Genomic DNA, 25,487 nt, shown 5'->3' with positions numbered 1-25,487 from the left:
AGTCATCTTTTTGGAAGAAGGAATAGGGCAGCAGATATTTTAGATCCCTCAGTTTTGAGAAGTTTAATAATAGGGGTTAAACATTCATTAGTATTGCAGTAATAAATAATTTTTCAGAAGGAATGAAAGAGCCAACAACAGAGAAAAATCACAAATGATTCCCATTTACGAGTAGCTGAAAAAGTTAAAAGATTACGTTGGAAGTACCAGTCATAGTGTCGAAACCGTAAGGTCTGATCCACTCCATCCTCAAGGATAGTCTATGTACTCAGGGAAGGGTTTATGCAACAAAAATAAAATGGGGTCTTAAAGGAAAACCTGGGAGTGGACAGGCTGACCTGGACTCCTCCAACTGTTACAGACAAGTTGCTGTAGGTACCATATCACACAGGCACACAGCTAATCTCATAGGGCTTGGAAGGAACCATGAACTGCAGAGACTCAGAGGCATGCCATCGTGGTGCCTTCTGTGAGCATTACTAGATATCGGACAATCAAGGCAGCCTCTTCTAAGATTGCTCTCCTTGTTCCCAACGTCAAACAACAGGGAAAGGAGCCCACTCAGAGGGTGGGTGCAGAACAGAGAATCAACTGTGATAAAGGTTGGACCAACTACACCATGAGGAACTGTTGGCACCACCAATCTGATCACAGATAAGAGTCCCTACCGCGAAAAAGAAGAAAAAAGTATGAAAATTCCACAAGCACAGTACTGCATTTCTACTTGTTGGTTTATGCGTAGTTTACATTTATTTATGTGTTCATCTATTCATGTATTTGTGTTTTGTCTTGTTCCATATGGCATCTGAAGTAAATTCGGTATTCAGAATGTATTACTCATATAGTGGGTGTGAAATAGTTTGAGTGGGTGATGGATTTTTAATAAGACAACACCTTAATCAGCACCAGAGTGGTGGACAGCTCCCCGACTGGGATTTTGCTTACAGATTAGGATTTGTGGTTTAACTCCTGGGCCCTTCCTTATCTGTAAATTAGGAGAATTACTCTTTTCCAATTATACATTTTTAAGCTGATGGCTCTGAAGCCTCTCAGAGGAATCAAACTTGCTATCCAACAGTGCTGAGCACATGGTAGGTGTTCAGCAAATTATAATTAAGAAATTGAGTTGACCCTCCTAGGTTGTGCTGTTTTAACAAACAGTCTTTTCAAATGCTCATATAATGAATGATACACAGTGATATATAGAATGAGATATGAAAAATGTATAATCTTTACAGATTTTTACAAATCTGTACAGATCTTTACAGATCTTTACAAATCTTTACAGATAAAGATTAAAATATTCTCAAAAACAGAAGAGGAGAAAATGATTTCACATTCCACTATTATTTCAAAAACCAGTCTTTGGGGTTCAAAGCCAGTAACATTCCTTAGAAGTCAGGCAGCACAACTACCTAGTTAAGTATTCTGGACTGCTCTATGCGTGGTACGTTATGTGACTACGGTACATGATAGCCGCAACCCCAATTTTTCTTTCTGTACAATATCCCTCAAGTTAACAAAACTACTATAGAGTAGCTCTGGGTTTAAGATCCCTTCAATAAAGAGAAATATCTCTCCATTTTCCACGTGGAGAAGCTCAAGAGATTTTTTGTTTATGGATCAAAAGCATTAAGAAGGTATATTTTATTATAAATCTATATTAAACACACAGCTATTCTTTCTACAATTTAAGGCAAAAGAAATTGATTAATAGAGTGGTTTTAAGAAATATGAATTTTATAACTGGGATTAATCACAACAAAAATAGTCTAGAAATCTGACTTCAATATTTCCTAATAGCTGGTCCCAACAGGTATCTGAGCCTTTGCCCTCAGATTTCAAAGGGCTGCTGTAACTAATGTTTCTACTATTAAAAAGGAGAGTTTCACTCTGCTTGATAACTGGAAGAATCATTCACCTTGAAAATAAGAATGAGGAAGATAATTTAAGTTCTTTAGGCCTACATTTTGAAGAAGCGCTGTATTGTTCAAAAATGAAACACAAATGAAGTTTTATGAGGCTGATGAACACTGTCTAAAAGGAGCCTGTTCACTATATTGAAAGAAACAGCCGTGGGAATGGCCAGAAAATAAGGGGCTGGCACGTTTCCCATTCCTACTCACTACCAGATTCCAACCATCAGGGGGAAAAAACAAACCCCAAAATGAAAAACAAACAGAGGGGTGCCAGTGAATAGAGAGCTCAAAACAACATAATCCAGCAAGAGTATTAAACTACTCTCAAGACCATAAGGGGATTATCTTTCCACTAAATCTTTAAATCTTTACTCTTCCAATCTTGCACTACCCTCTAAAAACGAATTTAAGACACAATGGTAAATTCACAGTGAACTCTAAAGAAAATCTCTCCATTGGTTTGGTCGCTTTCAATATGGGAATATGGAAGGGCTAGCTCCTGAAAGATGAAGAAAATGATGTGGTGATAATTGGAATGAACTTTCCCAAAGGTCTCTGGCTCAGATCCACGGTGGAGAGGAACCCATGTGGGTAAGGGCGTGCATTCAGAAGCTCCCTCACCTTAACACAAAGGCACCTTGCAAATACGTCCAATGCTCTTGACGAATTTGAAAGTTAATGCTATCTGGTTGATTCCTTTTTTCCTCACTGCTTTAACATTAATGTAAAACATTTTTGTGAGCAGAAATCCCAAACCTTGGTGTCTTAGTGTTTATTTTAATTTAATTACATCGAAACTTTTCATTTCTATAATAGGATTGAAGCTTTAATTTTCACAGCTTTTGTCAGATATGTGGGCAACAATGTAATCACAGGGGAACAAAGCTACAAATGCACAAATTATGAAGCTCTGACCTTTCCGTCCCTTTGTATCTTGCTTTGAAAGTCTGCTCACTCCACACCACAGATTATATGCAAGAGTCATCTTTTTGTGAAGCACATAATCTATTTAACCAGCTTTCAAGTAGTCAAGTCACATCGCGAGACAACGCTTGGAAGCCATTACTGCCCATTCATTGACTCCCGTGCACAGCATGCTGAGGAGTCCGACGCCCTTCGCCTCCACGCAGGAGCAGGAGTGGGGACATCCAAGGTGGAGTTGAGACACCGGCCCGGGAACCAGCCCGTCTGCACACCCTGCCTTTCCCGAAACAAAGTCATTTGCTCTCTGAATACCACCATGCTTTTGAAAAAGACATCCTAATGACATGCTATGGTGGCCGGGATTTGCCTCAGAATACGTGGGGGAGGAGCACAGAGACAAAAACAAGACTGAACGGGACTTGAGACCTTTGGAAGCCCAGTGAGGAGTGCACACAGGCGTTTGTGACCCTCTTCTCTCCGTCCTTCTACAGGACTAAGCATTTCTATAACGCGAACAAAAAGCTATCTTGAATCCAGAAGCAGAGTTGAGGTGTCCCTTCCCCCACCTCCCATTTCCACAGAACCGAGGAAGTGCTAAATCAGAAGCAAAACAGATGATCTTCATTTTACAAAACTGCTCACAGATGACCCTCTACATCTTCAGTCACTCACGAGTCTTCCTTTCCCATGTCTCCCGATGTTACTCGTCCTCAAGACAACTCCTTCCTGCTCCATGATCAATCCATGCAGAGCCAAGGCTAGCAGAGACAGCCAGCTTCCCCGAGCAAACACAAAACCTCTCCTCCCCCTACACCGAGTGAATTGCAAATGTATGCAGCTGGTCATGCTTCCTTCTCTGTGCTGCTCCCTGAGAAAAGAAGCGCACGATTGGGATATTCATGTCCGTTTCTGTTCAGGCAATAAATACGCACTGCAGGTGCGCCTGGGGCCAGGCACTGTCCTGGGAGCCGGCGATTGGGCAGTAACAGCATGAACAAGCAGGCCATGCTCGGGGAGCTCTCACTCTAGGGAAAGACCACAGATAACAAAAAAGCCAAGAAGAAAAATGGGCACTGATTTCCCATGGTGGAGAGTGGCAGAAGCAGGCTGAGCGGCTGGGGGTGTTCCATGCAGGGGCGTTGGAGCACCTCTCAGAGCAAGCTCTCTGTAGTCCCTCTAGATTTTTTGTTGGTCCAGCTCTACTGACTCTTGGCTCATAGTTGACATGATGATTACCCTCCCCCATGAGGGCAGGACTTAGCTGCCATTTTTCGACTGAACCCTCCACAAACACGAGAGACACGGCTCACGTCGGTTGTGCCTTAAATGTGAGAGGTCAACTCAGCACCATGCACACTTTCATCTTCAGAGGGTATGATTTGGGCAACAAGAGCGAAGCAGGGGAGGAAGCTGAAGCCACGTCACTTCTCGAAAGTCCCTGAGTTAGCAGGCAGGAGAGGCAGGATTTGAACCCGAGCGGTCTGATCAGAAAGCCCACACACTGAGCCCTCTTGCAGACCGCCCACCCTCATCACAGACAGGCCTTCAGAAATCCACAGTTCGTTATTAATGAGGAAGTAAAAGCGTTTGTAGGAGAAATGATGCAAACCATCATTCGTGGTTTTGCAAATCAAAGTTAAAGGAGAGAGCCGTGCACTCGGAGTAAAGGCCGATGGTGTTGACATGCAGCCGTGCGCTGGGAGGAGTCGAGTCTCCAGAGGGCCTGGTGCAGCACTGGCTTTCTCAGCCGACCGTGTGGCAGACCCCCGCCATGGCCATCGGTGTGGACACATGTAGTGTGGACTACAGCTCCTGAAAAGCCTTCTTATACTTGGGGGAGATCTCGACATGGTGAGCTGTGTCTCCCCCGTACAGAAGTCAGAACAAATCCACAGCCACTCTTACGACTGTAATGCAGACTATGTCCCAGATTCTGCCAACGAGCCACGAAGCAACGGGAAACGGGCGGTGGGAGGGCCAGCTCTGTGAAGACCTCCCATTTCCTTCCACCAGGGTGGTAGCTGCAGAAACAGCAGGAGCCGCAAGGCCCCGACCCAGAGGGAGCACTGCAGCCGGGGCACCTGGGAGTGGGCAGTGGCCGTGACGGCAGCTGCTGCGAACACACCGGTTGGGGCCAAACAACCCTCTCTGCCAAAAGACACATCTCCTGCTAGAGTCTAGCAGACTCAGCTGGGTGTGTCCTCAGTCTCCGTGTCCTTTACAGGACAGAGAAGCAGCAGCTGGGGAAGCAAGACTGAAACAACGGGGCACCGTGAGCCTCCGTCTCCCGGGACCCTCACGTGGCCCAGGAAGGGCTCTGTGCAGAGAAGCAATTCTAGTGGCAGTGTTCACTGCGGGCCTTGCTGTACGCGGATCAGCTGGTCGCTCCCAACGAAGGGGGACTCTTACAACCATGGAACGTATGTGCTATCGGGGGGAGGAGGAAAGCGGTGTTTCAGAGCAAAGCAACGCAAACACACGCCGTGGAGCCCCCACCGGGAAACCTGGTGGAGCCACACAGCGGTGCACTCTGACCACATCCCCAACAGAACGTTTCCAAAGGGCTAGCACACCCAGGGACCTGTCCGGCTAACTCTAGTTGCACCCAGTTCTAGAACTCTGGACCCGTGGGAAGTGGGTCTGGCCGGTTCCACTGGGACCAGGAAGCCCACACAGACAAAGACCATTGTTACAAATTAACAAGAAGCGGAACAAAGCAGGAAAATCAGGGCCATCATATCTCATCAAAAAATACTTTGGCTTTAACTGTTTATGCCAAACGTGGCACACAGTATCTTGCAAAAGTATTGCCATCTTTCTAAGAACAGACCAACCGGAAGACTTCCACCCGTAAGTCTTTCCTGACGAGGATGTAAGGCGGCTACAGGTCTGCTCTGAAGAAGCTGGGAGCTCGCAGATGAGGAAAATCCAGGTGATCTTGGCGAAGAATCTTTCAGAAAGATTCTTAACACTCAAAGCCTGTAAGCGAGCCCTCTTTTTTTTTTTCTTTTTTGTCAGTGTTTATTTATGCCTTTTTGAGAGAGAGACAGAACAAGCAGGGAAGGGGCAGAGAGAGAGGGAGACACAGAATGAGAAGAAGGCTCCAGGCTCTGAGCCGTCAGCACAGAGCCTTGACGCGGGGCTTGAAATCGTGGACTGTGAGATCACGACCTGAGCTGAAGTCAGATGCTTAACAGACTATGCCACCCAGGCTCCCCCAAGAAGGGCCTTTTTCACATTGGACGACACATTCTGAAACACTTTGGGGACAGCCCATGAGCATCAGGGAGGGTGTTTGGATTGCCAATAGTGGCTTAAACAAGGTCTACTGATTGGGGAGCTGGGGAGCCACTTCTAAGACACGAGGCTTCGGGTTAACTGTGGCTCGTGTGGCGCACGACAATTCCAGATTCACATGTTTCACTCAACCTCATTTTCTATGTCGGGTGCAACCTGCTACGAAAATTAAGTTCCTAACTTTGTACTTAAAAAGATTCTAGGTTAATAATTAATTGCATGCTGCAAAGGCTTCCAAAACAGGACTTGAGGCAGTCTGTGATAAAAGACTTACGGAACAAGAGTGAAAACAGAAACAGGCACAGTAAAGAAGAGAAACACAATTACCAAACACCTAGGCTGACACAATTACCAAAAATAAAGAAGAGCCCCTTCAAGCTTTCTACTAGCTAAGTTCCAATAGAAGAAAACATTCCCTTGAAATGTATTCTTTTTTTAAAAAAAAAAATTTTAACGTTTATTTATTTTTGAGACAGAGAGAGACAGAGCATGAACGGGGGAGGGTCAGAGAGAGGGAGACACAGAATCTGAAACAGGCTCCAGGCTCTGAGCTGTCAGCACAGAGCCCGATGCGGGGCTCGAACTCACGGACTGTGAGATCGTGACCTGAGCCGAAGTCGGCCGCTTAACCGACTGAGCCACCCAGGCGCCCCCCCTTGAAATGTATTCTTAAAAGAATTCCCATTTTAAAGGTTTTTGATTGTACCATTTATGTTTCAGGTCCTTACCCAAAGAGAGCCAAGGGATATGCGGAAAAAGTTCTGCGATAGAAATTACGAATGAAATAAAGGGAAGAAAGTCTTCCCTGTATCAACAGTCAATAGAAGTCAAGTACAATCAATTGTTGACGATTGTTACTAATGTTAATTGGTAATTCAGTGAACCGGTTTACCTCAGTGGTGGTGATGGCAGCAGTGTGTGTGTGTGTGTGTGTGTGTGTGTGTGTGTGTGTGTCTGTCTTCGGGCTGGATGGTCAGGAGAAGGGACGTCAGTAACCTCCCTAATATGATCCAAATAGAAAACTTCTGGGTGTAAAGTGTAGTCAGTGTGGAAGGAAAACAAAGCAGGCGTCTCCACCCATCACCCCCACCCTCAAGCCTTCCTTGAAGGCCATATTTCACCAAGCTTTAGAAGACACCTGGAGGATGTGAATAATTCAAGACCCAGCCCTCCAATGAGACCCTGAAGAATGGACAGTCGAGATGAGTGTCTAAATAAAGGAGATTCATGTGCTTTGAATCCCAAACAAGGCGACAGACCTGATTTTCATTTGCCCAAGTGAGAAACGGGCGTGTGGCCCACAGAGAGACATGTGGAAGGCTGCAGAAACCCACTCATTCGTTGGTTTGGTGTTTTCTTTCACAAAGAACACTTGATCTCAAATGAAGTCTGAACATTTTCTCTCAACATAAGTCTTCACTGTAAATGTAGACTCCGGTGCCTTTATAAAGTTCAGTCCAGAAATAAGGTTAAAACCAGCAGGAAAGCATAGGGTCCAGTAGTCCAGAAGGTACGAAGGACTAATCTGGACACGCACTGAGTTCTCAGCGCAGCCAATAGCTCAAGAGGAGACCCCAGGCCAGGACTGCACCGTCCCTGAAACCCCACACATGACGACAACAAAATAAACGGACCAGCCAAACGTCTGGACACAAATAGAATACTGTAAATCCGTGCCTCTCAGTCAGAATGTCACTCAACAGTCTGTACATTTGCCTCCAATAAATGAGGAAGGTTGCGGAATTAGGCAAAGGTTTTAGGCCTTCAATAAAACTGCTTGACAAGTGTAAAATATTAATTCAATCTGTCCAAATAGAAAGAAAATGATGAATAAAAAGGGTAGGGAGATAACATGAGGAAATATAAGGTGTTCCTCAGGATAAATGAGTTGAGGAATCATTAAAATTCTTATTACTTTGAGCAGGGTTTAAAGAAACCCTATCAAAGAAAACAAAGTTCAGGAGAAGACAGAACCATTATTTCTAAATTTAAAGAAAACTTGACATTTTTCTTTGCAATCATCTGAATGGAAGCAGGTGATTGCCTCCCCAGGATAGACGATCACATGTCTTAAAGGCTACAATGTATGCTGATTATCTTAGGGCTTTGGTGTAGACCTAAATTACAAACTACAAGGTTTTCCCTTCATCTCTCAATGATCTATCACCTACGCTGTATGTCAATTACCATTCTCTTGTACGGGCTAAATCTTCCTGTCTTGTAATGGAGCTGTTTTAATTGGTTGCAACCTCCACTCCTTTTGGCATGGAGGAGAGAATTCAGAAGGGACAAGGTCTACAGACAATGAATAATGTGACAATTTAATGATTCTCCGGCTTCTACTCACCATGCTGTGTGAAGAGGTCACTGTGAATGATTTCAATCAAGCAGTACAGCTTCTGAATGGTCAGCAAACCCATGGGAACATTTAGGATGAAATCAGTAAACATTTTGCTATAATGAAAAACACAAGTGAAAGAGTTTAGGGATACACAGCAAAATGATCCACTGTGTTCAAGACAGTACCTAGATGCAGGTCATTAAATGGTCATTAAGCTCTACTAGAATATTGGATAATGCCCATTCTACAATATGGGCCAAAATCTCATCCAACAAAATGATGCTTTAAAATGTTGTTTTTCGCTTCATACCCACTCAAATGGCTAGAATCCCAAGGAAAGACAACAAAAAGTGTTGGCCAGGATATGAAGAAATGGGAGCCCCCAAATCATGCTGGTGGGACTGTAAATCAGTACAGCCACTTTGAAAAACTGCCTGGCATTTCCTGAAAATGTTAAACACAGTTACCATATGATCCAGCATTTCGACTCCCAGATATATACCCAAGATAAATGAATATATATATATACATATATATACATACATATATATATATATATATATATATATATATATATATATATATCTCCAACACAAAACCTTGTACGTGAATCATAGCAACACTATCCCTAATACTCTAATAGGGGAAAAACCCAGATGCCCATCACCTGCTGAGGGGATAAACAACATATAAGATAGCCATAAAAGTCATCCATAACAAGGAATGAAACTCTGACCCATGCTACAGTATTGATAAACCTTGAAAACATTATACCAAGTAAAAGGAGCCAGACACAAAAGGCCACATATTGTATAATCTCCTCCATATAAAATGCCTGGAAAAGGCCAACCTATAGACACAGAAAGGAGATTCGTGGTTGCCTAGGGCTGGGGTGGGGACACAAAACGACTGTTAATGAGCACCAAGGAGCTTACAGGGGTGATCAAACTTCTAAAATTGCACTAGGATGATGGTCACACAACTCTGTAAAGACACCGAACACCATTTAATTAAACGCTCTGAACCTGGCGAACTTTATAGTACAGGTATTATATCTCACTAGAGATATTCTTCTAAAAATTTACTTTTACAGGGGCACCTGGGTGGCTCAGTCAGTTAAGCATCTGACTCTTGATTTCAGCTCAAGTCACGATCTCACGGTTCACGGGATTGAGCCCCACACTGGCTCTGCGGGCTAAAAGTGCACAGCCTGCTTGAGATTCTCTCTCTCCTCTCTCTCCGCCCCTCCCTGAATTGTGCATACACATGCTTTCTTGCTCACTCTCAAAATAAATAAACATTTTTGTTTAAATTTAGTTTTACAAATAGTCAATAAAACTATGAAGAAGTCTTAGAAGGAGGGTTCTTGTCAGTAACAAAGAAATGCCGTTCACCAGTCATATCAGCAAGGTTCTGTAAAGGAATAATTCCAAGTACTGGCAAAGTTTGGGAAGACAGACACCAACATGCTTTGGTAGACGGTTGCTTGGACTCTTCGAGGACAACTGGATACTATTTGTTTAAAATCTTTTAAGAAAATGCAAAAAAGAAACAGAACAAAAAGAGAGAAAATGTAAAACCTGGTAAATCCACTTCACTGGTTATCCTACTGACCTAAATAAGGACAAGGCACTACAATTAACCTACCAAAAAACTTGTCCTCGTGTGTTGTATAATAATAAAAACTGAACAGAATCCACTACCCATCGGTATAGCACAGTGGCATGTTCTTTATAATTAAAACCCCAGGTTGGTCTCAAAGTACTGCCACCGACAAGCTAAGTTATCATGGACAAGTTACTTAGCATGAAAGTGGGCGAATAACAGAACCCAAGATTAACTAACAACGCATGGAAAGGCTTTGTGTAAAGCCTCTTCTGTGTGGAGAAAGCACATAATCGACGTCAGTACCTACGGTTGCTACCTCAGTAAATGACGGGGGAGCATAGGATACAACACCGTGGAGGTTGTAAAAAAGTATGTTGCAGAAGACTATCGCACGATATGAGAAAACAAGATGTTACGCACAGAAGCTGACTGTAAGATAAAGAATATAACTGTTCATTTTTTTTTTTTTTGCTAATGTTTATTGATTTATTTTGAGAGAGAGAGAGAGAGAGAGAACAAGCAGAAGAGGGGCAGAGAGAGAGAAGAGAGAGAGAGAACCCCAAGCTGAAAGCACGGAGCCCGACACGGCTCGATCTCATGAACCATGAGATCGTGACTTGAGCCAAAATCAAGAGTCGGACGCTTAACAAACTGAGCCACCCAGGCGCCCCACCTGTGTTGAATTTTTTAGGGGAATACATGTGTACTTATGTATGTGTATATATGTGCATGTGTGCAAATCCAGATCCTTCTAGTTATTTTTAGGTAGTAGAATTAAGTTTCACTTATTCTTCTCTGTGATCTCTTCTGTTTCATCGAAACATGAATCAATTTTCTAAATAGGAAAAAATACGCACATGATTTACAAGGTCATTTTTTTTCTTTTTTAAGAAGTCTGTAGATTCGGTGTCGAAGAGGCACAGAGGCATGTGTAAAGAGCCAAGTGACCACGAACAGACTGGACTGGCCCTGGAGAGGGGGTTCTTCCCTGGATCTCCAAGCGCCGGTGCAAGCACCCACCGTGAACGCTGCCCTGCTGATGGGTTAGGGTCTGATCCCCGTCCCCCATGAGGACAGGCTGAGAGCGTGGCCATGGCCCATCCAGCCGCAGCCTCCTTCACTGCCTCTGTTCCTTAGATCTGAAACTCTCAGTAAGAATCTTCACCAGAAGCACCCGGAAGATTCGTTAAAACCGAATGTCTGGGGACGACCCCACATTTCTAACTCAGAAGATCTGGGAAGGACCCCCAAGAGTCGTCATTTTTCTAACAAGTCCCCAGGGGCTGCTGATACCGTCTGTGCTGCAGGGACAGGACGATCCAAAGACCCAGGGCAGACGTGCTGCCAGTGGGCCCCTTCACTCCTTTTCTCGTTTAGGGAATATGCTAAGCTGTGAGCAGTGTTTTCAGTGTGTGGGAGCAGGAAATAAAGGTGTCCGTGCAGGACGCTTGTGGAGGAGGCCTCCCGGAAAGACCCCGGCCCTTCACTGCCCGGGCATGAGTAACCTACCATGGATATAAAGAACGGAAAGGGTGACCGTTTTTTACTCAGTGTAACCACTCAGGGGAGGGACACACGGACCTTGACTCACGTTTAGAGGGGCATTCGGGGCTGCTAAAAACGATGCCAATCCCCTGCAGGTAGTTTACAGTGTCAAATGTTAAATCAAAACCGAAATCAAAAGCAGACAAGGGCTGTGCTTTAGATGTCTGGGGTTAAAAAGGCTGCGTGTCCCAGTGGCTCACAACAGTCTTGTAGAACGCAGGCACACGTAGGATTGGGCAGGAAACACAGGTGGAAAAAGGAAGGATTAGGTCCCAGCCTCAGTCCTTGGTCTGAAAGCCCAACAACCAGCTTCCTTGAGGTTCGGTTTGATTTGGTTGATATTATCTTAGGTGAGGACACCCAGCCCTCAGTTAAGAGCTCACAAAGAAGCCGAGTGTGTTGGGCAGGGTGGGGCAGCGAATAGAAAACCTCCTGTGTCAGGTATTTTAGGGGCTGAAAACACAGCCAAAGCCCAACCACCACAGTGAAATTCAAATTCAAAAGAATAGAAAAAGCCAAATCTGTATGATCTACCCACTGGGCTGCAAACAATCTTCTAAACAAAATACTCTGTGGGGTGATGGATGATGTCTTTTCCATGTAAAGTCATAATTAGGGAAGTGTCACAGACATCATGACCAGCATCTGTTCTAGAATGATCCAGGGCACTGACCTCTGGCAACATGAGACTGAACCTCGAGCCTCCCATAACTTCAATGCACAGAAAGGGGGGCAAGATGAAGGACGCGGGAAGACCGCACCTTGGGTGCTTCCTTACCTGAGCTCTTTGGGATCGAACACCAATTTCACATCGTTGACAATGGTTGGCAAGTATTTCAACGCTGCCCCCTGCAAACCAAGAGCAAAGACTGCTGAGCCTCGCGGAGTTTGGCAAAGGTTAATACGAATCTGTAATTACTCTGAAGAACCACAGACATCCCAAGAGGAGAAAGATCACTTTCTAGGTGAGGAGAGGAGATGGTCGAACACAACAAAAACAGAGCAAACACGTCTAATCCACCAACAGTGGTGATCTGTCACATGGTTATCTTGGCACATAATAATTTAACAGAGGCCAACATTTATTGCCTGCCGACAAAACGCCTATACTGTGTGCAGCTTTTGCACGATTTCCTCCTTCACCCTCACGAAGCTATGGCAAATGAAGACGCGTGTCCCCCAGAAGAATGCTCTATCATTCAAATCACTGCAAATCCATCATATTCAACATTTAAAATGACTGCCTTTGTTCCGTTCCAAAACTGTTTTCTGTATATCTGCGTATCCCTTAATTAGGAATCTTTATTTCTTTTCCTTCAGTAACCTTATCTCTTGTATTCATATTTTTTATCTTCTGGAAAAGCCACGCTCTCAAAAACCACAGTGATGGTAATCGTGACAGACACTACCACATGCTATGTGCTGTGCTAGAACCTTTGTATATTTTATCCTTAATTCCACCGGAGCTCCGACAGGGAGCTGGCTGTGTTGGACAGCAAGCAAACTGCCAGTGGAGATGTCAATTACTCTGCCCCCAATCACACAGCTAGAGCTGAAGAGAGAAGTACAATTCAGTTCAGTGGGAAGCCAGAGCCTTAGCCCCCTCAGCTGTGACCTGATGGGAAAAGTTCTTGGATTTTCAGCCTGACCGTGGTTGCCCCACCTCTCTCTGTGACTCTATGTAACTCCTTGTACCGGGCTGGAATCCACCTCCCAGAATGAAATGGGGGAAATAATACGCATGCCAAGCACATCCTGAGGTGGCATTAAAGTTCAAAATAAAATGAAAAGAGAAGAGGGTAACACTTTGAACACTGGAAAATACTACACTTAAGGCACAAACAATTGTTAGCATTATTTTCCGAAAGCAAAAAGGTAGTGTTTAAAAAAAAAAAAATAAAGTCAAAATGGAGTCACTTGTGCTAAGTAAGCCCCATGTCAGCACCAAGAATTCATACCTAAACTAACTGCAGTTTTGGCCTCTCCCAGGAATATAATCTTAAACTAGTCAATCTGAAATTTCCTGGTCAGCACAATAGAGGCTATCCACCTGTTAGACCCTTTCCATCCCTCAGAGAAAGATCGAGGAAGGCTGCTCTTTCCTTTTGCCTATAAAAGTCCCATTTTGTACAGCTCTTCAGGGCTCCTTTCTACTTGCTAGATGGGTTGCTGCCCGATTCACAAATTGCAGAATAAAGCCAATTAGCTCTTCAAATTTACTCAGTTGAATTTTGGTCTTTAACAGCAAAAGCCCACTTTAACATACTACACTGAATATATATGGTCAGCCGATGTGCAACAAAGAACACAAGCACCTCCCCCTCAGCACCAAATGAAACTCATCCCACACCTCACACCCTATACAAAAATGAACTTTAAATGTATCTCATAAATCTCAAACATAAAACTTAAAACTACACAACGTCTAGAAGGCACTTAGAAAGGACACCAAAAGCACAATCTATGAACGAAAAAGCGGGGCACCTGGGTGGCTCAATCGGTTAAGCGTCCAACTTCAGCTCAGGTCATGATCTCACAGTTCGTGGGTTCAAGCCCCACATCTGTGCTGACAGCTCAGAGCCTGGAGCCTGTTTCGGATTCTGTGTCTCCCTCTCTCTCAGCCCCTCCCCCACTCGCACTCCTCTCTCTCAAGAACATTAAAAAAATGAAAGCCAAAGAAAAGCAAAAGAAAAACTAAAGTTCACCAAAATAAAAGCTTCTGCTCTGTAAAACGCAATGCTAAGATAATGAAAGATGAGTCACACTCCGGGAGAAACTAATTGCAGATCGCATATCTGATCAGGATCCGAATCCAGCACAAACAAAGAACACTTAAAACTCAATCATGAAAAAAAAGTCTACCCCCCAAATAGGCCAAAGATTTGAAAAGACACTTTTCCAAAGACGATATATGGATGGCACAAAAGCACTTGAAAAGATGCTCAACATCACCAGTCACCAGGGAAATGCAAATTAAAACCACAGTGAAATAATCATTACCACCTACTAGAATCGCTGAAACACACACACACAGACACACACACGCCTGACAATACCAAGTGCCACTGCATATGCTGCTGGGCTACATGCAAAACCAGGTCAGCAACTGTGGAAAAGCACGTGGCAGGTTCTCACGAGGTCAGACACGCACTCTCCGTCCAACCCAGCAACTGTACTCGAGTCCTGACCCGAAGAAATGAAACTTCACGCTCACACAAAACCCTGCGCGGGAATGTTTACAGTAGCTTTATAGGTAAGCATCAAGAGCTAGAAACAACTCACAGTGCCCTCCCTCAAGAGGTGAATCCATGCAACGGGACACCACTGGGTAACAAGAGAGAGAAGTCGAGCCCCTGATACACACGACGTGGATGCATCTCAAATGCACTCTGAGAAGGAAAACCAAAAGGCTACACAGCACGTGATTCCACTTTTAAAACAGTCCAGAAAAGGCACACCTAGAGGGATGGAGAACACCTCAGTGGGTGGAAAGGGGGGGGCAGGGCTGGTCTACACTGGGGGATGGGGTTGATCCAGTCTACTATACAACTGTATGCAAACCGTACCTTACTTTTCAAAACGAATAAAAGCATATTACCTGGACAGACAGGCATGAGAAACACCTGAGAGAATGTTCCTGAATCTCAACACTGCTACCCTAAGAGGTAAGTGGTCGGATTCCAGTCACTTCAAATGAGTTCGAGTTTCTTAATCTGTAGCCTGGGAATATTCTGTACGTGCCCGAGACTCGTGTAAGTGCGCAACTCTACTGACACAGTTATATCCTCAGGACGACGTGTGGGGAAGATCTATTATCCCCTTTCACAGACGAGAAAGTGGAGGCATCCAGGGAAGTCATGTGTCCAGATTCACACCGCTGGGATCTGGAGTGCGGCCGTGCAAGTCCACGGTGAGCGTGAAGCCAGCACACTCAACTGTCAGCACTCCTCTCAGCACTCCACGGTCTAGATGAGACAGGCCCGGAAGGCAGTGCACTAGAGAATCTCCGAGGCTTGTCTTCTCGGTGTGAACCCTGTCCTTCGCCACCAGCCGCATCAAGGGATCCCAACCAGCTCCTCTGGAATTCAACTTTTGAAAAGAGCATCAAATAGAAACAATTTCATTCTGGTCTCAAGAGTTCTGCCTCAACTACCTCAGTGCCGCTTTGAAAAACTAAAAACAAAATCTTCACCGAGAGGTGTCATAAACAGGCGTTTGCACAGGCTGACTGCTAGGGCCCTAAGGTGTCTGGTTTACTTTGTGGCGTCCCGAGGGGAGAAACGCATGAGCTTCCTGCATTTTATCCTCCACCAACAAAGCAAACCCTGCCGGCAGCAACTTGATAAATTCCATTTCGCGAGGAGGACGACATAGACAGTGACAAGTAAGACAGGTCTTCATGGTCACCTTCCACTTACCGCCCTGGGGCTGCGTTAACCAGGCAGGCTGAGCGCCAGAGCGGGGCTGGGGCTCCCCAGGGCTGCCCCCCACAACCCGAGGTCACAGCAACGCCCACGGAGAGGGGCGCACACCCACCGGGATCCAAAATGCTGTCCAGGGCAGAATTCTGCCTAACAGACGGAGATCCTACGGAGTGTATCTTCTGGTTTGTGGCGTTTGGAAAGAACAGAGATGTACCACCCACTGGCCTTCAGCCCCGGATTAAGTAACAAAGGACAGAGGGAACAAGGAGAAAGGGACCAGCATGAGCACCTGGTGCCTATCCCTGTTCGCTCTCCGCCTTCCCCCGGGGCTATTTCTCCTCAAGCCTGGGACCCCCACCCCCACCCCACCCCGCCTCACCCATCTCACCTCCTACTTCAGAGAAAGACAAAAGCCGCCAGGAGAAAGAGCAGAGCCTCAGGAGTCCATCTGTCCAGGCAGAAGAGGCGGGGTGCCTGCCTCCAAGGGACCGAATCCTGCCCCTGGGCTCAGCAAGAGGCCCCCTCGGTCTCCCCTTCTCCCTCCAGGAGACCCAGTCCTCACCCCAGCTGGTTCCTCTTCCCTCCGCAGGTGAGCCCACGTGGGTCTCTCATGATAAGTGCCCGGAGAGCCCCAGGCACCTCCCGCCTCTCGTGCACAGGCAGCACCCAGGCCTACAAGGTGCCCGCTGCCCGGCCCTCTCTCACCTCTGCCCTCGCAGCCCGGCCTCCGCCCCACCTCGTCTCCATTCCTGCCAAGGCCACAGGGGCTTCAGGCCTCTTCTCGGGTGACCCTTCCCATGATACTGCTGCGACCCCTCGCCTGCTGCGGCATCCATGGCCTCACCCCCAGGGCCTCCGCCTTCCTGGGCACTCGCGCCTCCCCAGCTCTCTCTGTGCGGGGCCCTGTCCCCACCATCTCTTCAAGGTGGTGTCCATTCTAGACCTTTCTCCTTCCTCCACATACCCCTCAAAACCCCACCTTCTGCCAAGCTACGGAATCCTAGTGCCAACTGTCCGGGCTCACCTTTCTCCTGAGTGTCACACCCACACACACAGTGGCCACCGCACTCCTGCACACGGCCGTCCCGCAGACGCTGCAGGCCCCACCTGTCATGCCCGCCACCCTACCTTGCCGGGGCACCTCGGCTCAGGGCACCACACGGCAGAGTCCCCAGGTCACAGCCTCCCCGGGATGCTCCCTCTGCTTCACAGCACTTCCGACCAACCACAGAGCACAGCGGTATCCTCACTATGAGGCGCCCCTGGTCCTACGACCTTCTCCCCTCCTGCAGGTTCTACTCCCTGGTCCCAGCCACTCGTGTCCCTGGCACTGTCCTGGCTGACACCCGACCCCCTCCGGCTCACACCTGGGTCAGAATCTATGGATACTGCGGTGGCATCGCCCAACCGCCCAGCACCCTCCGGGGCCCTGGCCCTTCCTCCCCGGTGTCCCCACTCAGCGGCCTCCACCTCCACCTTCGGGACTCTGTCTCTTCCGGTTTCCCCCACGTACCAGGCCCTCCCTCTGCCAGCCGACAGGCCTGTGCACGCACGTCCCTTCTTCCCGGGCCCCCCGTCCACCACTCCAGCTGTTGCCCCAAAACACTCAAGAGTCAGCCCCCTGATTAGTCCTCAGCCCTGCGCTTAGACACCATTTTCTTCAAGACCCGTGGATTCCGGGTTCGGTGTCTGGAGACACTCCCGCTCTGGGCTGTAACAGAAGCTTGGCGTGTCTGTGTCCCCCAGACCAGAGCCCCACAGGCATGGCGGGGCTGTCCCTTCTCTCTGGGCTCCCTCAGGCCCTGCCGAGGCTCCTAGACGCGGCAGACGCTCCATGACGCCCCGACTGACAGAGCCCTGAATAAAATCACCTCTTAGTTCTCAAGAGACACTCTACCTCTTTGCATTGGACCCACAGAAATCCCCACGCTCGGCCAAGGGAAATAACTCCATCCACTCCAGTTTGATGAGACAGCCAGGAGAGGCAGGGACTCTGAGGTCCAGGCTGCCGCCGGCTCTAACTTTCCCGACCAAAGACTAGCTTTGCCCGTTTCTAATACTGGTTATTTGTCCAGAACCTCAAGTGTTTTGGTTTCCGGCCCTGCTTTCGGCAAAAGGCTTCGCTTCCCCTGACTGCGGTCAGGTCTCTTCCAGGTGGGAGGAGCCGGTGCTCAAGAGCTGCCCGAGACGTAGAGCTGAAGACAGGGAAGGTGGGGGGCTGCCGCGCGGAGGACGGAGCGTGCCGGTCGAGTCTCATCTACAGAAAGACACCTCCAGGATGGAAGGTCCCGGCTGCAGGTGAGAGAACCCACGCCTGCATGGTGCGCAGGGGGCAGAGCCGTCAGGGGGCAGAGCCGGACAGGGGACGCGGACACAGGTTCCTGGGCCAAGCTGACTGCGGGCAAAGCACGCCTCCACCATTTGCCATGTGAACGTAGAAAGATGGCATTTCCTGTCGGTAGTTCTCGTCGGCAAAACGTGCCGGTGAACAGCGCCCGTGTCCAGAGACTGTCGGCAGAACGGAAGGACGATGCGTGCGTGATACGCTCAGCACAGTCCCAAACACATCGCTGGTGCTCAACAGACGGCGGCCAACACGGCCACCAGTAACGGGGCAGGACAGCACATGACTTGGGCAAACACTGGCCTGGAGACCCTCTTTAACATGCAAAACTCTCAAACGTGACTCTATATCCAGAGTAAACTTTCATTTATAAAGTCCTATATAAAGTGCTAAATATTGAGTAGAATAATTTGCCAGATCATAGAATTCAGGATAATGGAAATGGGAGGCGTTTGAGGTTTTTTTCTTTCTTTTTTGTCTTACTTATATTATTTTTTAAAAGTTGGTTCGTTAACTTTTTTTAATGCTTATTTATTTTGAGAGAGAGAGAGAGAGGATGAATGGGGCTAGGACAGAGAGAAGGAGAGAGAGAATCCCAAGCAGGCTCTGTGCTGTCAGCACAGAGCCCAACACCGGGCTCAGTCCCATGAAACGTGAGACCGTGACCCGAGCCAAAATCAAGAGTCAGACATTCAACCAACTGAGCCACCCAAGCACCCCAGAATGTTTTTTTTTAATTTTAATGTTTTCTTTTAATTTGTTTAATGTTTATTCATTTTTGAAAGACAGAGACAGGCAGAGCACAAGCAGGGGTGGGGCGGAGAGAGAGGGAGACACAGAATCCAAAGCAGGCTCCAGGCTCCGAGCTGTCAGCACAGAGCCCGATGCGGGGCTTGAACCCACGAACCGCGAGATCATGATCTGAGCCGAAGTTGGACGCTCAACCAACTGAGCCATCCAGGCGCCCCTATTTTAATGTTTATTTTTGAGAGAGACAGAGACATGGTGGGGAGGGGCAGAGAGAGAGAGGGAGACACAGAATCTGAAGCAGGCTCCAGGCTTCGAGCTGTCAGCCCGGAGCCCAGCGTGGAGCTCGAACTCACAGACCGTGAGATCATGACCTGAGCCAAAGTCAGATGCTAAACTGGCTAGGCCACCCAGGTGCCCCCAAACTGGTTCTTTTTAAAAAATCTTGCTCAGAATATGCGGAGGCCAGCATGTCAGCAGCCCCAAGCCCACAGTGCCCTGGCTGGGTTCCCTGCAAAGGGGGACAACCACCAATCAGCTCACTGGGGTGTGGCCCGGGGGACTGGATTGGGAAAGGCATAAACTCACAGCATGCGCCAAGAGACAGAGCTGGGTGCGGAGTGGAACCTCTTTCCTCAGCCCTCGCGGGGCCACGAGCCACAGGCCACAGAACCCGTGAGAGCAGCCCCTTCTGACAAAGCCCAGCCAGGAAGAGAACAGCACAATGCAGGAATTTAGATGATTTCACTGTTGTTAGCTTTGTTGATTCATCTCCCGGTTTTTTTTAAGACATGGTGGCACTAATCAAATCAATGTTTGCTTTCTGGGAAAGTTATCTCTTCAGGTTTGACTTTAAACCTAAGCAAATCGACGTAACGGCATTTTAAGTCCTAGCTTGCTCTTCTCTTTGAACTTGGCAAAGCTTCCATCTGCCCACCTGAGGAAGGACATGCCCAATTCTAAATGCACTTGGGCCTCAAGGCGATTGACACGTGTGCACTGGCATGCTGGGAACACAAGCTTGAGACCCAGCACGCCCAGGCACACGGAGGCTGTAGTCTACGTAGAGCTGAAATTACCACCAAATACAATAGGGCTCTCCACCACCGCACACTGATTGAAAGCCAGCAAGCCACGGAAAGAACCAGAAACAAAATCAGAAAGAACCATGGCCGGTGGTAAAGCTATTTCTATTTCTATTAAAAGACAGGCAAGTTGCTGGGGACCCCTCCTAAAACGGAGTCCATTGCTTAATAACCTGGCAATCAAGAGCTCGTGGAATCCAGCAAATGCAGCTCCGGGGAAGGAAAGTGAAGTCGGACCCGAATCAAACAGAGAAGAAACATACTGAAGGCCAAGTTTTAGAGGGAAAAAAATTGAATACATAAAAAGGAATAGGAAATGGCAGAAAATGCTAAGTTTCCTAACTGCTGAAATAGTTCAGGTTCAAGAAATTAAATAAATTTTATACTCTTCTCTAAGCAAATTTCTTTGTCATGCAGCTCGTGAGAATACCAACTTAATCCAAATCGTAAAACAAAACAAAAAAAATGCACCTTCTACTCTGTCTCAGTTTAATGTTGTAAGTGCCTCTCTGGCTAAAACTGTTACTACTGATGATGATTAATAGACACTATTTTAGGGTAAAGTTCAGGCTACATTATTCAGTATAATTATTTTAATTAAATCCATTAGCATATCTTTATATAAGATTACAAGAGCTATCGGTGATACAAAATAAGTTTTCCTTGAATAATGTATGAAGCAATTATTAATTTACATATTTCTCAAGAAAACGCACATTAAAATGATTCCATTCGGAGGTTTTGAGCTAAAATATATAGGGCCCACAGATTCTTCTTTCAGACCTAAGAGTTCCATCTTTGGAAGATTTAGGGCAGAGCCAAACAGCCTCAGAAAAAACAGAGCATTCTAATACAGGAAAATGCAGCCAGACCAGTTCGGCCAACAGGTGCCCTAGACCTGAGTTGCGCCTTTCATGAGGAATGGATGAAACAGAGCAGATGGCGACAAAAACAGAGCACTTTGGAGAGAGTCACCCTGCTCTATGTGTCTAAAGAATCCAGGGGCGCCTGGGTGGCTCAGTCGGTTGAGCATCCGACTTCAGCTCAGGTCACGATCTCACGGTTCGTGAGTTCGAGCCCCGCGTCAGGCTCTGGGCTGATGGCTCAGAGCCTGGAGCCTGCTTCCGATTCTGTGTCTCCCTCTCTCTCTGCCCCTCCCCCGTTCATGCTCTGTCTCTCTCTGTCTCAAAAATAAATAAACATTAAAAAAAAAAAAATTAAAAAAAAAAAAAAGAATCCAGAACAACAACAACAAAAGAGACAATGACAGTGATTGTTTCTATTACTTAGACTCTATTATTAAGTAAGGCCTCCCTACATCTAATGCATCTTACACCTAAAAATAACTGTTCGCTTGATAATCAAGCTTTCTTTAAGCAGATATTGGTCTTTAAAATAGCATTCCCCATCCCTACCGCCGACGCTGGTTCATTCAATCCCAACTGACAGCTTAGCAACTGAAAGAAACCATTCCTAGGAGTAGTTTGATGTTTCAATATCACAAAGTCCAAAAAAAAAAATAACGAAAGAAGTACATATTTACTGATATCCTCCAACACTGTATCCGCCTACACTTAAAAATCAATGTCAGGGCCAACAAATACATGGGAAGATGGTGAACAATCATTAACACAAATCAAAAGCACAGTGAGATAGCATCTCACATCCATTAAGATAGTTGAAAGAAAGAAAGAAAGAAAGAAAGAAAGAAAGAAAGAAAGAAAGAAAGAAAGAAAGAAAGCCAGACAAAATGAGACGAGACGAGAGCAGGTGTTGACAAAGACATAAAGAAAATGGAACCCTTGTATGCTGTTGATGGGAATGTTAACTGGTACAACCACCAAGGAAAAACAATATGGAGGTTCCTCAAAAATTAAAAACACAATTATCATATGATCTAGCAATCCTACTTCTGGGAATACACCCAAAAGCAATGGAGGCAGGATCTTGAAAGTGAGGTCCACGTCCGTGTTCATCATAGCACTACTCACAATAGCCAAGAGGTAGAAGCAACCCAGTGCCCGACAAGGATGGCTCAATAAAGAAAAGGTGGTGTATACATCCAATGGAATGCAATTCAGCCTTTACAAAGAAAGAAATTCTGGCATATTCTGTAGTACAGATGAACCTTAAGGACATTATGCTCAGTAAAATAAGCCAGTCATAAAAAGACACATTCTACATGATTCCACATATACAAGATATCTAAAATAGTCACATTCACAGACACAGAAAGCAGAATGGAGGCTGCAAGGGGCCGGGGATACCAGGGAATGGGATGTTGTTGTTCAATGGGGACAGAGTTTAAGTTGTGCAAGATGAAAAGTTCTAGAGATGTTTCACAACAATGTGACTACAATTAATACCACGGAACGGTAAAAACTATTTAAGGAATGTTGCATTATGTGGCTTTTACCACGATTAAAAAAACAAACAGATAAACAATAACCCAAACAATTTGTTATCCCTTCCTTGGAGAATGCCAACATCATGTAAAAGGTCTCACCATGTTTCTCAGGGAAGGGATATTGTTTTCACCGGGCAGGACTACTCTTAAGACAGCTGTATCGCTGGCCCCTGCCGATTAAATGTCAGAAATAACCCCCCTGCACACCACACACAAACACACAGTCATGATTACGAGCAAATGATGCCCTGATATTCCCAAACACTCTCTGGCTGAGAACCACCAGGTCAGGCAAGAACTTTCCTTGCTTGGCAGCTTTGTCACAAACAGGTCCCCAGCAGGCAGAAGCCCTCAGCCCTTGGGTCGGCCTGGCCTGACCTGGGCTGTTGGTCCACTCTGGCCCCAAGAAGCCACAGTAATCGGCAATGAGTGGTCTACATGTGCTGCCGTATGAAAACAGTGGGGAAGCCCCCTGCCCTGCTCTCAGCCCCCTCCTCTCTCAGTAAAATAAGCCAGTCACATTCAGAGGGTGTCTGGTCAGGAATGGGATGAATCATAAGACAATAAAGGGCTAGGGTGGAGGGGAGCTTGGAAGGCTCAGTCAGTTAAACCTCTGACTTCGTCTCAGGTCACGATCTCACAGTTCATGGGTTCCAGCCCCATGTTGGGCTCTGTGCTGACAGCTCGGAGCCTGGAGCCTGGAGCCTGCTTGGGATTGTGGATCTCCCTCTCTGCCCCTCCACTGCTCATTCTCTCTCTCTCTCTCTCTCTCTCTCTCTCTCTCCCTCCCTCCCTCCCTCTCATAAATAAATAAACATGTAAAAAAAAGGCACGGGGTTGCGGAGCGGGGGCAGGTGGAGCCGCCATGACTTAGGGATGGAGGACAGAACACAGGTTTGGGGTTGAATAGCAGCAACGAGTTGCAAAAGGTGCAAGGTGACAGAATGAGAAGGGGGCAAATGACACACACGAGACACACACGAGAATAAACCCTCCTCTCCGGAGCCACTGTGCTCTCCGTAACCTCTGAAAATCCATCTGCCAGGAATTAAGTCAGGCTAAAAAGGGGTATTAACCATAATCTAGGCAAGCACAAATTTGAATTAAATTACTGAACTTTCTTTGTTTTCCCCCCCTGCATTTTACCAACACAGCCATGTAGCTAAGGAGGCTCAGGGAGATGGCAACAAGGGAAGCGATCCTTTGAACAGGCCTCCACAGCTCCAAATTGGCGAAAATTGGCTACCTGTCTAGACAGCTTCCAAGAGCAAAGCACAATTTACAAATAATGGTGATTTTCTAAAACTCACTTGAAATTCAGAAGTCAATATACAGGAAAATGGTCCAGTTCAGAAGCATCTTAAGGGCCTGAACTGCAGTGAAGCGCTTTTGAAAACAGCAACTAGAGAATACAACACATCGCACTTGTGTTTTCCTCATGGGCTGAACAATTTCTTGAAACAGAGCCTCTGAGGAACACAAATGGGTGAGAGAGGGGCCCCTACAGTGGAGGGGAGGACGAGGTACAGCAGGAGGAGGAGGGAACCATAGGTAGGCCTCTGCCCCCCGTCACTTCCCACTGCCCACCTCGCTGCAGCCCATGCCAACCCTCGGGCAAAGCAATGGAGACGAAGGTCAAGGGAAAAGACACTCCACAGACAGAGGCAGCTGAACAGGGTGAAGAAGGGCTCTCTGGGGAGAGAAGCATTGAAATCAAAGGGGGACCCAGCCCTCCCACTCTCACCCCAACTCCAAGCCATGGGCACGGTGGCCACCCTGCATCCCATATGTACAAACCCACCCAGAGTGGGTGGAGCTGCTTCCCCCAAACTGTGCCCAAGTCCTAACCCTAGGTACCCGTGAACATGAACTTAATTGGAAAGAGGGTCTTTGCAGATGAAATCAAATTAAGAGGAGGTCAGCGGCGCCTGGGTGGCTCAGTCGGGTGAGCGTCCGACTTGGTTTTGGCTCAGGTCATGATTTCAAGGTTCGCAAGAACGGGTCCCATGTTGGGCTCTGCACTCACAGGATGGAGCCTGATTGGGATTCGCTCTCTCCCTACCCCTCTTCAAAATAAATTAATAAACTTTAGGAAAAAAATTAATTGCACGTCCTACTAGATGAGGGTGGGCCTTAAACCCAAAGCCAGTGGCTTTATAAAGAACGGAAGGGGACTGTGCATGGAGCACACACATGTGAAGGCAGAGGCAGGGGACAAGCCAAGGAAGCCAAGGCTTGCCAGCAGCCATCAGAAGCTGGAAGAGACAGAAAACGATCCTTCCCTGGAACCTTCAGAGAGGGCACAGCTCTACCACGCCACAAGAGCACAGACAGAATCAGTACCTGATGTTTGAAGCCATCTAGATTGTCTTCATGTCTTACACCAGCCCTGGGGGACACTACCCCGTCCCAAGCCCAAAAGGCAAGGAAGGAATTCCCACTATCTGCAGTGAGAGCTGAAATTCTGCTTTCACTTTCAATCTCTTTCCAACCAAAAACTTTATAAATACAATAAAAATGAGTTTTGAGTAAACTGAAATGCCATCGAAGGCAACGTGGTGTCAGATTACTACGTAAGCTGCTAAGCTCTTACTGTCCACGCCTGTCTTGACCTCACTCGGAAGGAAGAAGCGTCCTTGCATAGGCACAGGACAGAGCCCACCTGCTTGGACAGGGTACAAAGTGCAGCGGTCCCAGGCCTGTGGCTGAGGCACGTGGGGGAGGCCCATGGGGCAAGGAATATACCTCCCTTCAGCAGCAACAACAGCACTGAATTCGGATTCCACCCTACCAGAATCAGATCCTGGCACAGCTTTCCCCACCCAGATCCCCCTCTCCGACCCTCT

General features: G+C 46.9%; 1 protein-coding gene across 4 annotated transcripts in view; it reads right to left on the bottom strand.

Annotated features, from left to right (window-relative positions):
- The window catches only part of DOCK1 (dedicator of cytokinesis 1), a 528,588-nt gene that overhangs the window by 327,914 nt on the left and 175,187 nt on the right, over nt 1–25,487 (bottom strand). For all 4 annotated transcript variants that reach the window (XM_058698108.1, XM_058698107.1, XM_058698106.1 and 1 more), the window contains exons 24-25: nt 12,413–12,483; nt 8,488–8,594 (exon numbers count right to left, since the gene is read on the bottom strand). In XM_058698108.1, the coding sequence (XP_058554091.1) occupies nt 8,488–8,594; nt 12,413–12,483 (178 nt within the window). The remainder of the gene's footprint in view (nt 1–8,487; nt 8,595–12,412; nt 12,484–25,487) is intronic.

This window comes from Neofelis nebulosa, chromosome 13 (assembly GCF_028018385.1).
Source record: "Neofelis nebulosa isolate mNeoNeb1 chromosome 13, mNeoNeb1.pri, whole genome shotgun sequence".
Classification (NCBI taxonomy): domain Eukaryota; kingdom Metazoa; phylum Chordata; class Mammalia; order Carnivora; family Felidae; genus Neofelis; species Neofelis nebulosa.
Note: the sequence above shows the minus strand (reverse complement) of the source record. Positions and strands in the feature narration are given on the sequence as shown.